General features: G+C 47.5%; 1 protein-coding gene across 6 annotated transcripts; it reads left to right on the top strand.

The window, feature by feature from the left end:
- Window positions 1–1152: 1152 nt before the first annotated feature.
- Window positions 1153–11273, top strand: PIGV (phosphatidylinositol glycan anchor biosynthesis class V). Of its 6 annotated transcripts, none has more exons than XM_061184681.1 (5): window positions 1153–1205; window positions 2218–2307; window positions 4382–4516; window positions 7703–8824; window positions 10325–11273. In XM_061184681.1, the coding sequence occupies exons 3-5, from the start codon at window positions 4439–4441 to the stop codon at window positions 10604–10606; spliced, it is 1482 nt and encodes a 493-aa protein (XP_061040664.1). In that variant the 5' UTR covers window positions 1153–1205; window positions 2218–2307; window positions 4382–4438; the 3' UTR covers window positions 10607–11273. The 6 variants fall into 6 exon arrangements, with proteins under 6 accessions (XP_061040664.1, XP_061040665.1, XP_061040666.1 ...); XM_061184682.1 differs by having other exon boundaries at window positions 1159–1205; window positions 2223–2307; XM_061184683.1 differs by lacking the exon at window positions 1153–1205 and adding an exon at window positions 1284–1654 and having other exon boundaries at window positions 2223–2307.
- Window positions 11274–15606: the final 4333 nt, after the last annotated feature.

The following is a 15606-nucleotide window of genomic DNA, read 5'->3' as shown; positions in this document are numbered from 1 at the left end:
CTCCATTTTTCCCCTTCTCCTCCAACACACCACAACTAAAACGTGATTTATCCACCTTAACACACAACAAATACCTGAGGGCAGTTCAGGCCCCAGGGCCTGAAATGAGCTATAAAGAATCAAAAGGCACAGTCCCCGGCCCCCAGAGAACTGCTGTGGGCTCGCCGTCTTCGCCTGGAGCGAGAGCAACCACCTCTTTTGTTCCCACCCACAGTAGTAGCTGTGGCGGAAGATAAAGCCCTCCCTCCGCCAGGGCTGTGGCCAGAGGCTAACCCAGACCCTAGCTTCGTTTGGAGGGCAGATAACTGAAACCACAGAAGGCTTTGGAATCCTGAGAAACGAGAAATCCACCAACGGAGAAGGATTTATTATCTATTTCCTTTAAGGAGGGTGCAAAGTTGTTCTAACAGTTTCCGTTACAGGGGTCCCAACGGGCCGCTCCTCCCGAACAGACAGTTCTGTTGAGTTAGCTTCTTTCTTTCTTCTGCTTTTTTGAGCCCACTTTCTACAAGAGAGAAACTGCTTGAGTAAGGAAGGAGAAAGGAGTCCTCGGGGGCGTTCTCTGAAGTTCCCTTCATCGCCCTCGTCAGCCACGGGAGGTGGGGCTGCGGGCTGCAGCGGGAGCGAAGGTCCCGGGCAGCCGGAGGAGGGGAAAGTCGGGGGGAACCCCCACTTTCTTCACGCCCAGGACGCAGGGGGCCGCTCCTGGCCACAGAAGCCCCAAGCAGGCTTTTCATTCCCTTCAGAGAACAGCTACTGTGTGCCAGGCCCTGTACTGAGCTGTTGTTGCCTGACAGCAGGGAAAGTGCGGCTCTGCCTCCGTTAAGAGGCCGCGGGGCAGCCTCCAACTCCCAGGGCCTTGGCCCACACGGGAACTCAGTGGATGTTTGTGGGGTGCAACTGGGGCAAGAGCACCGACTCGGAGACAGCAGCCCCGGCGGACTAACTGAAGGCGGGGGGAAGGGGCTGAGGAACCCCTGGTGTCACCAAAGCGGGAAAGTGCCAAGGCGGAGGGGTGCGGAGCCTCCAGGTTACGCCGTCCACACCCCGCTCGCCAGGACTCAACATGGCCGCTGCGGCGGGGGGCGGGGCAGCTCCGAGTCCCGGCAGGAGCGGGGCGGGGCCGCCATCAGCGGAGCCAGTACGCAGGCGCGGCCGCTCGGGGGCCCGGATGGAGGAACTATGGTTCGGGCCCCGCCTAGGAGGTAGAGACCGGCGGGCGCTGGGGATCCGGCGCCAGCTTGGGAGCCTCGGAGTTCTGGGGGGAGGGAAGTTGTCAAACGGAGGCCGAGGGAAATGAGGCGGAGGCCGCCGAGAAGCGAGGAGCCCCGCCCCTCCACCATAGCGGCCTCCCAGTGCCGCCTCTTCCGTTACAGCCTCCCGCCCTCCCCTGCCTTCCGGCCCTAGGCCGGGCCAGGCCTCGCTGGCCCCCTCGAGAGTAACCTCTGAGCCGTGGCCCCTTTGGGGAGAGGAGATGCCCAATCCCCGCTTGGGACTGTGTCCGAAAGGAAAGGGCTAGAACGGGCTTCGGACCCGGCTAGGCTGGCAGAAGGCGGCCCCTGCCTCGCGGCGGCCAACAAGGCCTCTGGTCCTGAGGACCCTGGGTCCGAACACCACCACCCACCCCCCCGCCCGCCCGCCCGCCCCCGAGGATGTTAGTCTTACCCAGAGAGTCCTGGGCTCCGATTCAACAGGTTTTCCTATTTGCTCAGATAGGGCCCTCCCTGACTTAAGCATAGCCAGCAAGAGCATGCGCTGTCATTGGACAAGTCCTGGGCTGGGAGTTGGGAGACCCTGGTTGTAATTCTGGCTCTGAAAGAGCGCATCCCCTTTGGCAGGAGTGACGGCTGGTGGAAAGATTGATGTTTCAGACAAAAAAAAAAAAAAAAAAGACATTCTCCTTAAATATAGCCTTGGGAGTCCCACTTGACCCCAGTGAGCCTCAGTTTCCACATCCATAAAATGGCGATGGTAATTACACAGGGTCTAATGAGATCTCTGATGTAAAAACTCTGGAGAGTTTTATTACTCACCTCTCTGGGGCATATTTATCTCACGGGAAAATAGAGTAAAACTAGTTGCTCTGTAAGTGTCCTGCCAGTTCAGAGGGTCTGTGATTTCGTAAACGGGTTGTTGGGAAGTGAAGCCCGCAATTAGCTGAGAGGGAGAGCTCACTGGCTTTATTTTTGTTTTCACATGGTTTACCTGTAAACTAAGTGTAGGCTACAAGTCTTCTGTGATCGCTGGGTCTAGAGCGTGACTCTGGAGAAAGGAAAGGAAGAATGGAAGCCTGGTGAAGAGGCAGAGGTGGGTTCCGTGCTTTTCTTTTTCCAACTCTTCTGCATGTGGGTGGGAAATGAAGGAAGGGAAAAAGTGAATTCACCCTAGGATGGAGAACCAGCGGCCGTGTAAGGTTGGCTGTGCTTGTTTCTACGATTCCTCTCGATTCGGCGAGTCAGATGTTGGCAGTGTTGGGGGGATTTCAAAAGCTTGCCTTTGAACTGAATTTTGATGAGCAAACCGGTGTGGCGTTTGCGGCCCCTCCCTTCCTCCAGGCCTCCTGGTGATGGAGTAAGCAACAGGCGCCCCCTTGTGCTGAGAGGAAAGAGAACTGTTGCTTATGGCCAGTTTTCTGAAGAAACTGTGTTTTCCTGTGGCTTCTGTGACTTTGTCGTTTCGCTCTCAACATGAGATATGGTGGGAGGAGTACCCGGAGCAGGGATTTTTATATCCAGAGCCAATGAACTGGTGAAGCCATATCCAGTGCTTGCTACTTCCACTCAATTAGAACACAGGCTTAAAATGCCTGTTTGTAGTGCTAGGCCCTGCCCTCATAAACAACCTAAATAAGCAATAGCAATAAAGACGACAAGGCAGAGTGTAATGAGAGCATATCACATAGTCTAGTGAGAGTCAGAGAATTCCAGAAACAAGTGATCTAAAGGGTTGATAGGTGTTAGCCAGATAAGAGAAGAAAGAAAAGTCTTCCAGGCCTCCCTGTTAATTTCTCAGTTCTAGTATTTTTTCCTTTAGGGTTAGTTCTTCACCCCAAGTTGTGGAGCTGCCTCTGATGCTCTTGCCCTTCCTTCTGATTTCCGACTGGTTCCGTAGGAGCCATTGCTACTTCTTTTAGCACAAGGAATTGTTAAAAAAAAAAAAAAAAGCCTTAAAGTGCATTCCTTCCCTCAGAATGGCTTTGCAGTTGTTTATACATTGCTGCCATTCCAACAAAGAGATGGGAAATAACAGTTTTCCCCATCCCTAGTAGTCGACTCTGTCGTCCCCCTAAGTTTGTTTTAGCAATGTGAGCTGGCTGAAGTCCTGCTGAGTGGTGGTTTTCTTTTCCTTCTCCACTTAATTTAACAGACCAGCTGAACACACATCAGAGAGCTTAACTAGAGTGTGTAGTCATTATGGTCTTCCAGTTCAGTTCTATGCCCCACTTTTGGGACTCTGGTTTGGGACCTAGTTTATTATTCTGGGCAACAGAGAAAGGGCACACACTAAATAACAGCAACCACAATATAGATTTGGTAGTACTTCTTCACACTTCAGTCCATTTCACCACCGTGACAATTTCATGAGACAGGCAAAATAGTCCGATCTCATTTTTTTTTTAATTAATTAATTTATTTATTATAAATTTATTTATTTATCTTTGGCTGCATTGGTCTCTGTTGCTGCGCGCGGGCTTTATCTAGTTGCTGTGAGCGGGGGCTACTCTTCTTTGCAGTGCGAGGGCTTCTCATTGTGGTGGCTTCTCATGTTGCAGAGCACGGGCTCTAGACGCGTGGGCTTCTGTAGTTGTGGCACGCGGGCTTCAGCAGTTGTGGCACGCGGGCTCAGTAGCTGTGGCTCACGGGCTCTAGAGCGCAGGCTCAGTAGTTAGGGCGCGTGGGCTTAGTTGCTGCGCGGCATGTGGGATCTTCCCGGACCAGGGCTCGAACCTGTGTCCCCTGCATTGGCAGGCGGATTCTTAACCACTGTGCCACCAGGAAAGTCCCCCGATCTCATTTTATACACAGAGAACTGAGGCTTAGAAGAACAAAATGAGAACTTATGAATGACAAAGTCAGGACTTGAACCCAGGTCTTTAGTTCCTGGATAGGGGCACTCAACAGGCTTTTAAAGGTTTACTGTGAGCTTAGCTTTCCAGCTTCATGCCTACCTGTGTGGAACTTCCCCTGCAAGAATACAGTGCTTCAGAGTGACACCAAGAGGTTCCATCTGCCTTTAAGATGCTTTTCCCTCATCTGGAAAGTAAGGTGGTTAAGTTTGCCATAGTAGTCCTGAAGCAGGGGTGATGTTTTCATGAAAAATGCTTTCAAGAATTTACTTTCTGCCCATGTGTGACATTTCCTCCTTGGGTTTTGGAGTTTAGAAGCCTGAGGGAGTTCAGCCCTGGCAGCAGCCCCCCTGAATTCCTGGTGGTGAGAGGATGTGGCCCCTGGACACATCCCGGAAAGAGGTCCTGGGGTTTGCAGTCAGCTGCCGTGTCCTGACTCTGGTGCTGCAGGTCAGTCTCTGATCTTTTGTCCTGAACATGCCATTGCCACATGACTGGGCTAGACGTTAAGAATAGGCCTCATCTTCTTTCCCTTTCCCAGATGCGCCCCCCCGACCATGTGGTTAGAACTATAGAGACCTAGACCACATAGCTGAAAAGTGGGCAGGACTCTTAGATATGACCTATTAATCTCTTATTTTATATTTATTTATTTATTTATTTTGATCTATTAAGCTCTTATTTTACACATGAAGTAGCTGAGGCCCAGAAAGGATAAATGGCTTCCTTAAAGTCACAAGGCAAGTTAGAGAAGGACCAGAATCAGACCCCAGGTTTCCTTACTCTTGGGCTAGTGGTCTTTCCAGCAGACCATGATGTTCTGTAACCAGAACAGGTGTGTTCTGGTTTAGGGTGTGACAGCTCAAAGCGTTGCCCTGGGTCCCCTGACCAGGAGACTGAGCGTTGCATCAGTCAGTTGAGTGGGAGAGAGGTGGCACTGTCCTGAGACCATCTGTGTATATTTGTTTAGTCAGCAGTGTCTCCTACTCTTCCCCCAGCTGTGTCCCCTTGCTGTCTCACCCACACACAACCCCCAGAATGCATTTTGCAACTCCCTTTCCCCTCCAAGGCTGCCCTTGATACATATTTTAATCAGGTATATATGAACTATGTATGGTGCCTAGCACAGTGCCCAGTGCTTAGTAGGTCTTCAGTATCTGTTATTGTTGAATGTATGTCAACACCCTAGGGATGTTCTATTAGCATATTATATGTGCCTTTCATCACAAGCACATTCTCTCTGAGGCTCATCGGTGGTTCCTTTGTGGAAAACTCCTTTTTTCTCTCCTCCCCCACTATATGAGGCATAACAGCCTCTGCTGGGTCCCAGGTTTAGTTAGAAGTGTCTTCAGCTTGGAGACTAGGGCTGTTACCTGTGACTGTCACTCCTTTCCCACTTGTTTTCACTGTTTGAAGTGGCCTGATAAAGAAACTGACCGAAAAAGGAAAGAGCCTTAAAAATGAGGTTATACTCCTGTTGCTAGGCTGGAAAACTGACTTGATGATGGCTTTGAACCAGCATCAGCTGAATGATTGACAGAACTAAGGGAGCATTACTGTGACTCGGCATCTGGGATAGGGTACCAGGACAGCTGGGTTCTAATTCAGATGGTGATTTGGAAACAAATATGTTTCCTCTATACTGTTTGCTCAACCACCAAATTTTATTAAGTTCCTGCTCTGGTCAAAGAACTATGCTAGGTGGGAGTATAAAAAGTCACGATCTCTTTTCCCGTAAGTAGCTGACCAAATCTAATGGGGAAAAAAGACATTTAATAATAATGCTATTTCATTATCCTCCTCTCCCCCCCTTCCAGCTTTAAAGCTCATGCCATCAGGTTATACGCCAGTTACCCTTTGTTGTTGCTGTCATCTCTGTTAGCTACAACTCATTCCTCCTCATTCCTTGAAGGTTTTAGCTCCTGATTCACTGTTGCTCTTTCCAGCACTGCTGTATATTTCTTGGTGGTTTCAGTATTAATAAAGCTGATACATCTAACCACTATCTCCTATCTTTCCAGTTCACTCCCTCCACTACCCCAGTTCTAACGATTCTTCCACTCCCTCAGGACTTATCCATTGATTCTACCACGGTTTCACTGTCCCTCACCTACCTCATGGCTTCAGCTCCAGTTCTTACCCAGCTTAGATTCCATGGTCCACCATGCATACACGTTCAACTCACTCGCTCCCTTCTCCCTACATCTTAATCACAAGACAAAAGCCCAACCTTGGTTAAATTCAATTCTGTGTCTACTCCACGCGTGCATCTGCCCAGAGAAAAGCACACAACTGTGTTAACTAGTCTCTTTGTATTCAATATCATTAACCCAAGTGAGTCCTTAGCGCTACCTGGCAATCTTAGTGTATTTCCCTGGTCCAGTTGCTCACCCATTCTCTCAAATTTTTCTGCACGTCAGAATCAGCTGGGAGAGCTAAAAACAATCTAAACGCCCAGGCTGTACCCCATATTGGTTAAGTCATCAGTGTTGTGGCAGGAGGGAAACCCAGGCATCAGTATTTTTGAAACTCCTTGGGCGATTCCAGTGCACAGCCTATTTTGAGAACTAGGGTCATAGATGACTTATTTTACACATTTTCCTCTTTTCTCAAGTCTCTAGCACCTTTTCCCCAGCTTGTTTTCCTGAGTGAAAATTCAGAAAAGTAGAAGCAATAAGAAGTAACCTTCTGAATACTTCCACCACAGCCATCAGCATACCTACATCTGCACCTCTGTGCCTTCACTCCTGAAGGGTGGATGAACTGTCTGTCTCCTCTCTAAGGCCAGTTCCACCTCCACAGCAGATTCCATCCCCTTTTGCCTGCTCCAGCAATTCTTCCCTTTCTCGCCTGCATACTCAGTGGTTTCCTTTCCACTGGATATTCCCACTGGCAAGCAAGTACTTACCTCCCACCTTTGGAAAAAAAACAACAAGATTTCTCTTGTTGACCCCACAATGTCATTCACCTACTACCCCATTTCTCTGCTTCCCTTTACAGGAAGATTCCTCCAAACGGTTGTCTGTATCTGCTGTCTCACTTCTCCCCTTATCTGCTGAACCCAGTCCAGGCAGTCTTCTCTCTCCTCCACTCCACTGAAGTAGCTCTTGTCAAAGTCACCAATGACATTCCCATTGCCAAAGCCAGCGGTCAGTTTTCAGTCCCCATCTTACTTGACCTATCAGCAACATTTAAGAGCTGAACACTCCTTTGCTTTACTTGGTTCTATGACACCATGCTCTCCTGGTTTCCTCCCTACCTCACTGACCTTCCTTCTTTACCTTTATTGCTAGATCCTCACTCTCTTTCGAGCCTCTAAATGTTGACATGTCTGAGGCCCAGTCCTCGGATCTCTTCTTTTCTCTATCTGCACTTCTTCCCTGGGTGATCTCATTCAGTCTCACACCTTTTAATATCATCCATACACTTAAGACTCCCAAATTTATATCTCTAGCCCTGATTGCTCTCCTGACCCTCAGACTCATATATCTCACTGTCTCGTTGACCTCTGCACTGGAATGTCCATCTCAAACTTAACTTGTGATTCTTCCTCAACATGTCTGTTCCTTCTCATTTTATTAAATGGTAATTCTTCCACTGGCTCAACCAAAATCCTAGTTCTCCTTCATCCCACAGGCTCTCTTCAATGCCATCATCCCAGACCATCATGCAGAAGCCTTCTCTCCTCCTCGCCTCGCCCCCTCCGGCTCTGTGGACCAACTTGTGGAAAGTCTCCTGGGCGGCCTATCTCACTGGGATGCCGAACACTTCCTGTTCATTGCTGAGCATGGCTACCTGTATGAGCACAACTTTGCCTTCTTCCCTGGTTTCCCCCTGGTCCTGTTGGTGGGGACTGAATTGCTGAGACCCCTGTGGGGGTTACTGAGCCTACGGAGTTGCCTGCTAATCTCAGTAGCATCGCTCAATTCCTTGTTCTCCGTGCTGGCCGCACTTGCGCTTCATGACCTGGGCTGTCTGGTTTTGCGCTGTCCCCGCCAGGCTTTTTATGGAGCGCTGCTCTTCTGCCTCAGCCCCGCCAATGTCTTCCTGGCGGCTGGCTACTCAGAAGCTTTGTTTGCCCTCCTGACATTCAGCGCCCTGGGGCAGCTGGAAAGGGGCCGAAGCTGGACTAGTGGGCTCCTCTTTGCCCTTGCCACGGGCGTGCGCTCCAACGGGCTGGTCAACGTTGGCTTCCTCGTGCATTCTCAGTGCCGAGGCTTTTTCTCTTCTCTCGTGGTGCGGAATCCTCTGAGACAGCTCCTGAAGCTGATGGGCTCTGTGTTCCTGTCAGTGCTCACACTTAGCCTTCCCTTTGCCCTCTTTCAATATTACGCCTATACCCAGTTCTGTCTGCCAGGCTCAGCCTACCCCATTCCTGAGCCCTTGCTGCAATTAGCTGTGGACAAGGGCTACCGAATCATAGAGGGAAATGAGCCGCCTTGGTGCTCCTGGGAACTTCCCCTAATATACAGCTACATCCAGGATATCTATTGGAATGTTGGCTTTTTGAGATACTATGAACTCAAGCAGGTGCCCAATTTTCTACTGGCTGCACCAATGGCTATACTGGTTGCCTGGGCAACTTGGACATATGTGACCACCCATCCTTGGCTCTGCCTTACACTTGGGATGCAAAGGAGCAAGAACAGAGAGACCCCAGAGAAGCCTGATCCTGGATTCCTCAGTCCTCGGGTGTTTGTGTACCTGGTCCACGCTGCAGTGCTGCTGCTGTTTGGCAGTCTGTGCATGCATGTTCAGGTGAGGTGGACTCCTGGCTGGGAAAAGGTGGGAACACAGGCCAAACCCCTTAGCCAGGGACAGGGAAGACATTTAACTTCTCCCATTTGAGTGACCTGTACCTAATTTATTCATTCAACAACTATTTGGGGGTGTTTTTAGTGTGAGTTCCTGGGTCAGATCACTGAGGGTAGAACATAAATAAGTTAAGATTGCTGCCCTAGTAGGTCTTGTGGTCAAAATGGAGAGACAGACATTTAACAGCTTAAATTATAGTATAGTGGGATGGAATTGGAGATATTTTTGAGGTAAAGTATTGGGAAAGCACAGAGAAATAAGTGGCTAACTGGCTGAAGGAGGTGAGGAGGGCATCATATTTAGGCTGGGTCCTGAAGAGTAAGAAGGAATTCCATTTAAGAAGCAGAGGAAGAACATTCTGGGCAAATGGAAGGGCATGTGCGAAGACAACGAGAGTTGTGAAAGGACCTGATCTGACTGAGTTATAGGAATAGCACAGAGGGTACCTCTGGGACCTTCCCCTAACGTACAACTATACCCAGAATGTCTGCTTGAATGTCGACTTTCTGAGATACTCTGAGCTCTGGCAGGTGCTCCATTTTCAGAGGAGCGATCTTGTGCAATGTTCGGTTGGTGGGGAGGATAGAGAGGGGTGGGAAGGGTTTGATCATACATTCGATTTTTTTTGGTTCCTGGTTGTGGCCCCAGGTCCACCATAAACCCTGAGGAAGTCTTTTTGTCTCCATGCTGGCCACTCCTCAGCAGTTGCTGCCTCTTGGAGGCGCACATTGGCTGTTTGTGAAGTTCTCTGAGCTGTGTGACTAAGAGGCACAGGGGAAATAGAAAGGAGCACTCTGTGTTTGTAGCTGGATGAGCTACTAGCGTGAATGCCAGCGAAGCTTAGAGTTTCAAGGATAGATGAGGGAGGCCATTTGGAGACCTGGCTCTGAACTTCCCTAGAGGGACAGTGTTGAACCACAGGATCCCCTGCCCCCTTTCTCTCTGCTTTGCCATCCCCGTGGGATGAGGGAACTGTTTCAGGGGGCAGGGGATAAGAGTCCTGGCCCTGGGCTAAAAGTGGACCCCACAGACTTTTTTTTCTTTTTTCTTTTGGCCATGCCGCGTGGCACGTGGGATCTTAGTTCCCCAACCAGGGATCGAATCCACGCCCCCTGCGTTGGAAGCGCGGAATCTTAACCACTGGTCCACCAGAGAAGTCCCCTGACCACACCCCCCATAGAATTTTTAGTATCAATTGGCCCATTATTGTGGTAATTAGTGTGTAGCCATGTTTATTTGTAACATTGCAGCACCTGGCTGGTGTCATGCACAGCTTTATAAGGCAGATCCTAAGCTCTGCTGAATGAATATCTTTTCCAGTGTAATACATTTCTAGTCTTAGAGCTATAGCTCACCCAGCAGCAGGGAAGTCCCAGGCTCATCCCATTTGAGGCAGTGACATTCCAGTAATTGTGTGGGTTTTCCCCCTCTTATGATTTCCAGGTTCTCACCAGGTTTTTATGCTCCTCCACTCCTGTTGTGTACTGGTTTTCAGCTCACTTGCTTCAGGATCAAGAACCGCTGCTGAGATCCCTAGAGACTGTGCCTTGGAAGCCTCTTTCAGGGGACTCCCCACCAGGACAAAAGGTCCCCAGAAACTCTATCATGGGACTCTTGTACAACTGGAAAACTTGTTCTCTGGTCACACGATGCATTCTAGGCTACTTCCTGACTTACTGGCTCCTGGGACTACTCCTGCATTGCAACTTCCTACCTTGGACATGACCTGGAGACTTAGGGGACAGGCTTGAAGCAGACTTAACCAGGGTCTGAAAGTACAAATACATGCTGGGACTGCCTGTGCTGCCCTGGAACCCTTACTCTGCCCTGTTAGAACCTCTCTCTCCTTGAAGGTTGGTTAGGAATGGGAGAAGTGTGAGCCTCTAGAGAGCCCCTTCTGGTCCTGGCTATGGCAGATTTTAGGGTAGTAACTATTTTCTCTGTAAATGAAGAAATATTCTTCCAGGTCTAAAGCATACCTGGATCTGTCTTGTCAATCAACCATAGCAGAGGTAGTCTTAAACTTAACCACCTACCCACACGTAAATTTAAATGTAAATTATTTAAATGTGAATTTCATCAAAGGCTCTAGGTGACAAGCTGGTCATCGTCCACACAGTGATGGTGGAGGCCTGGACAGTGTAGCCTAAGTAAGATGGGACCATCTTTCCTAAATGGGACATTGTTTCTGATGATTTTTTTCATGATTTGTTCACTTATTTATATGAAAAACCTTACAAAGATATGCAAATTAAACAACTTTTGATTATATCTGCAATTAATTACCTTTTTATTTTAAAAATTATTTTATTTTATTTTATTGGCTGCACGGCTTGCGGGAGCTTAGTTCCCTGACCAGGGATTAAACCTGGTCCACAGCAGTGAAAGCACCGAGCTGGACCACCAGTGAATTCCCATAAATTACCTTTTTAAAAAAATAATACAAATTAAGGGCTGAGACCCTGCCACATACTCTGCATCCACACTTCATTTGGATATTAAAGGTCAATTGATGCAAAAAACATTAATACAAGTTACTTGGGGGAAAAATGTCATGGTAAGAAGAACATTGCATGAGGAGGCAGGAGGCCTGGATTCTGGTCCTCTCCGTAAAGCCCCACTTACCAGCTGTGTGACCTTGGGAGAGTTTTCAGAGCCTTAGTTACCTCTCCTGAAACTAGGGGAAAATTACATTATCCTACTGGAAAAAATGTCCAGTTCTCCTCTTTTCAGCACTCCGAGGAGTAACTTCAGTGATGTTTCCTTTGAATGAGGGAAAGCAGTGACACTTGGCAAATAAGGCTCCCTGTCCTGTGTAAGTAAGCCTGCCCAGGGGCAACTAAATGTTCAATGTGTGAGCAGTGACTGGTTTTCCTGCCCTGCCCGAGTGCCTGTGCTTTCTTGATTGGTAGGTAAGGGTCAGATGAGCCAACACAGCAGCAGGAATTGATAAATTGTAGGTAAGTCCAGGGTTGAATGAAACGGTATCTTCCTGGCCCCCATTTGGTAATGGGCTTGTCTCTATAATTGTAGTAAAATCTTGACCCCTGCTGAGCTATTTTTTCTCATTCTTTGAGCCAGGTAAGAGGCTCTGCATCATCACCACTCTTTCCCAGTTTGAGCCAAAAATTCCAACAAGCAGAAACTTCAAAATAGATGGATTGACACGCTCCCTCTGACCATGACTGAAAGCTAAACTTGCCAGCTGAAGGGAAGCTCCTGGCTGAGCCCCAGCACCCTCTATTGGAGCTCCTAGTCAGCCTGGCCAATAAGCATTTCCCATCCATCGCCCCAGCTTTAGCACAGCTGAGAGAATTTGGTCCAGAGTCAAATGCTTCTGAAAATGTACACACAGATCGGGACAGCCCTCTGCCTTCTGCCAAGACACCCGAGTGCCCTTCTTGGCAAAAGATGATCACCCCTGCCCTAGTGTCCCTCCAGTTGGCAGAAACTGTTCCCTCCCTCCTCACCCACAGCTGCAAATCTGGGGACTTCCACCCTGTGTGCAGGAAGAGTTGAGGGCCTGATTCAGCTCTTTATTGCAGAGGTAGGAGTACTAGATTGTTTGCTCTCATGGATTGACCTCTTTGCCTCTTCTGGGGGGATAATCAGGACTGATTGTTTCCCTACTGGAAGAGGTGACTCAAACTCCGCAGGGTAGGGGGTGATTTCACTGCTTTGGCAGTCTCAGCTTAACGTTCACACTAGACCTCGTCACCCCCAGAAACGAATGATTTCAAGGACCGGAAACCCTATAAATGCGAACCTCTCATTTCTTAACTAATACCAAGGAACTAAATCACTCTGGTATTTTGCAAAGATCAGTTACAGCTGATCATAGAGGAGTTAAGTGAGGACCCCAGCTAGGTGGACATACCTGGTGTGACCTGGAGATGGACACAGTTTTCTCTCTGACCTTGGAGGGATCTAGTTCTCTAAGGATCTAAGGAATGGGCTGATTTTATGGCCAGCAGCTGTCCTTTTACTATCCTATTAACAGTCTTTAATAGCCTGTGAGAGGGATATGAAGGGCCCAAGGCAGGAAGCTTCCTGTTTACCCTGAGGTCTAACAATGCTGCAGCTGGGTTGGGCGTCTACAATTTCAGAGAAAAGTCATTTCCTTCTGAGACCCAGCTAAAACAGAAACCAGACGCTTTATGTACCTAGAAGTAGATGCTTTTTTGTTCTTTAATGGAGGTGGGAGGAGAGGGAGCGTTTGACATGGCTTTACCAGTCCCCCTGAAAAAAAAATCACTTTTCTTAAACAGACCCTCTCACCCTCATCCAAAAAATGTGGTGTGTGCAGGCTCATGGGATTTGCAACTGATTGATTCTTTCAGCAATTGTTTAGTAAGGCCTGTTTTAGGGGACTAAAGAAGACTCGCCCTGCCTCCTGTCCTCAAATAGCTGCCTGATAAGAGTTTCTAGCAGAAACACAGGAACGTTAGTCAAGGAAAAAACTAATAAATTCTGGGGAATGCAGAGATACTTAAACTTCTTGCTCAATATTCTCTACTTGAACTTTTTATGGTGAGGATGAATTAAAATTTTACTTGTATGCTTGGGAAAAGGTAAGTGTGGTACAGAGTAAGTTCTCTGTAAATTCACACAAGATGGAGATCCCTCCCAGCTTGGAATACTTGAAAAGACTTTGTAGGGAATGGCCTTTGAGTTGGACTTTGAAGGACAGTAGGATTTGAAGTTAAGGGCAGAGAATGAATATAGGAAGCAGGAAACAGAACAGGACAGGGAGAGCTCAGTTTGAGTGGAACTGAGGTATTGTCATTATTGTGGTCTAAGCATTGAAATCAGCCCCAAGCCCAGCTCCACTGTGTACTAGCTGTGTAAAGGTGAGCCAGATACTGAATCTCTAGGCCTCTGTTTACTCATCTGTAAAACATGGATAACACTATCTACCTCATAGATATGAATAATAATATTATCTCTCTCAGAGTTATGTGAATTAAATGAAAAATGTTTAGAACAGTACTAACACAAGAATAGCTGCATTTTGGACATGTTGAGTTTACAATGCCATCAGCACATTCATATGCCAGGAAATGTGGACCAGGAGACAAGGAGAGGGGTCAGGGAGCCATCCATACAGACGTGATAATTATAGCAGCCATGATATTGGATGGGATTGTCAAAAAGAAAAAATGTAGAGAGAGAAGGAGGGCCTGTAAAACCTTGGGCAAGTGACTCAACTTCTCTAAACCTGTTTTCTCATCTCTAAAATGGGGGGTGACATCACTTACCACACAGAGTAGTTATGAGGATTAAATGAGATAAAGCACTAGATAGAACACTAGCATAGCACGTAGTACATAGTAAGAACTTAATGAATGGTAGCTATTTTTTATCATCATCATCATCATTGTTATTGTCACTGTCATTAAAAAACCAGAAACAAATATTATCTGCTGTACACAACATTGTAAATCAACTATACTTCAATAAAAAAAATTATTTTTAATTGCCTTTCTTTTTAAGGCTGAATAATATTCCATTGTATGTATACACCACATTTTGTTTATCCATTCATCTGTTGAGGGATATACTTGGATAGCTCCACCTTTTGGCTATTGCGAATAATGCTGCTATGAACATTGGTGTACAAATACCTGTTCAAGTCCCTGTTTTCAATTCTTTGGGGTATATACCCAGAAGTATATATTGCTGGATGATATGTTAATTCTATGTTGTTGTTGTTTTTTAGGAACTGCTATATTGTTTTCCACAGCATTTGCATCATTTTGTATTCCCAGTAGCAATGCACAAGGATCCAAATTTCTCCACATCCTCACCAACACTTATTTTCCTTTTTTTTCCTTCTTCTTCTCTTTTTTTTAAATACTAGCCATCCTAGTGGGTGTGAAGTTGTATCTCACTGTGGTTTTGATTTGCATTTCCCTAATGATTAGTGATGTTGAGCATCTTTTTATGTGCTTATTGGCCATTTGTATACCTTTGGAGAAATGTCTATTCAGATCCTTTGCCCTTTATTTATTTATTTTTTTTGGCCGCACCACGTGGCATGCAGGATCTTAGTTCCCTGGCTGGGATGAACCTGCGCCCCCTGCAGTGGAAGTGCAGAATCTTAACCACTGGACTGCCAGGGAAGTCCCCCTTTGCCCTTTGTTTTTTTGGCTGCTTTGGGTCTTCACTGCTGCATGCAGGCTTTCTCTAGTTGTGGTAAGCAGGGGCTACTCTTCATTGCGGTGTGCAGGCTTCTCATTGCGGTGGCTTCTCTTGTTGCGGAGCGTGGGCTCTAGGCGCTTGGGCTTCAGTAGTTGTGGCATGCGGGGTCAGTAGTTGTGGCTCATGGGCTCAGTAGTTGTGGCTCACGGGCTCTAGGGCGCGGGCTCAGTAGTTGTGGTGCACGGGCTTAGTTGTTCTGTGGCATGTGGGATCTTCCCAGACCAGGGATCAAACCCGTGTCCCCTGCATTGGCAGGTGGATTCTTAACCACTGTGCCACCAGGGAAGTCCCTGCCCATTTTTAAATTGGGTTGTTTGTTTGTTGTTGAATTGTTGGAGTTCTTTATATATTTTGGATATTAATCAGATATATGATTTACAGATATTTTCTCCCATTTCATGTGTTGCCTTTTCACTCTGTTGACAGTGCCCTTCAATGCACAAAAGTTTTTAATTTTGAAGTCCAATGTATCTATTTTTCTCTTGTTGCCTATGCCTTCAGTGTCATATGCAAGAAATCATCAC

Source organism: Eubalaena glacialis, chromosome 3, assembly GCF_028564815.1.
Source record: "Eubalaena glacialis isolate mEubGla1 chromosome 3, mEubGla1.1.hap2.+ XY, whole genome shotgun sequence".
NCBI lineage: Eukaryota > Metazoa > Chordata > Mammalia > Artiodactyla > Balaenidae > Eubalaena > Eubalaena glacialis.
The sequence above is the reverse complement of the archived record's forward strand: the minus strand, read 5'-3'. Positions and strand labels throughout refer to the sequence as shown.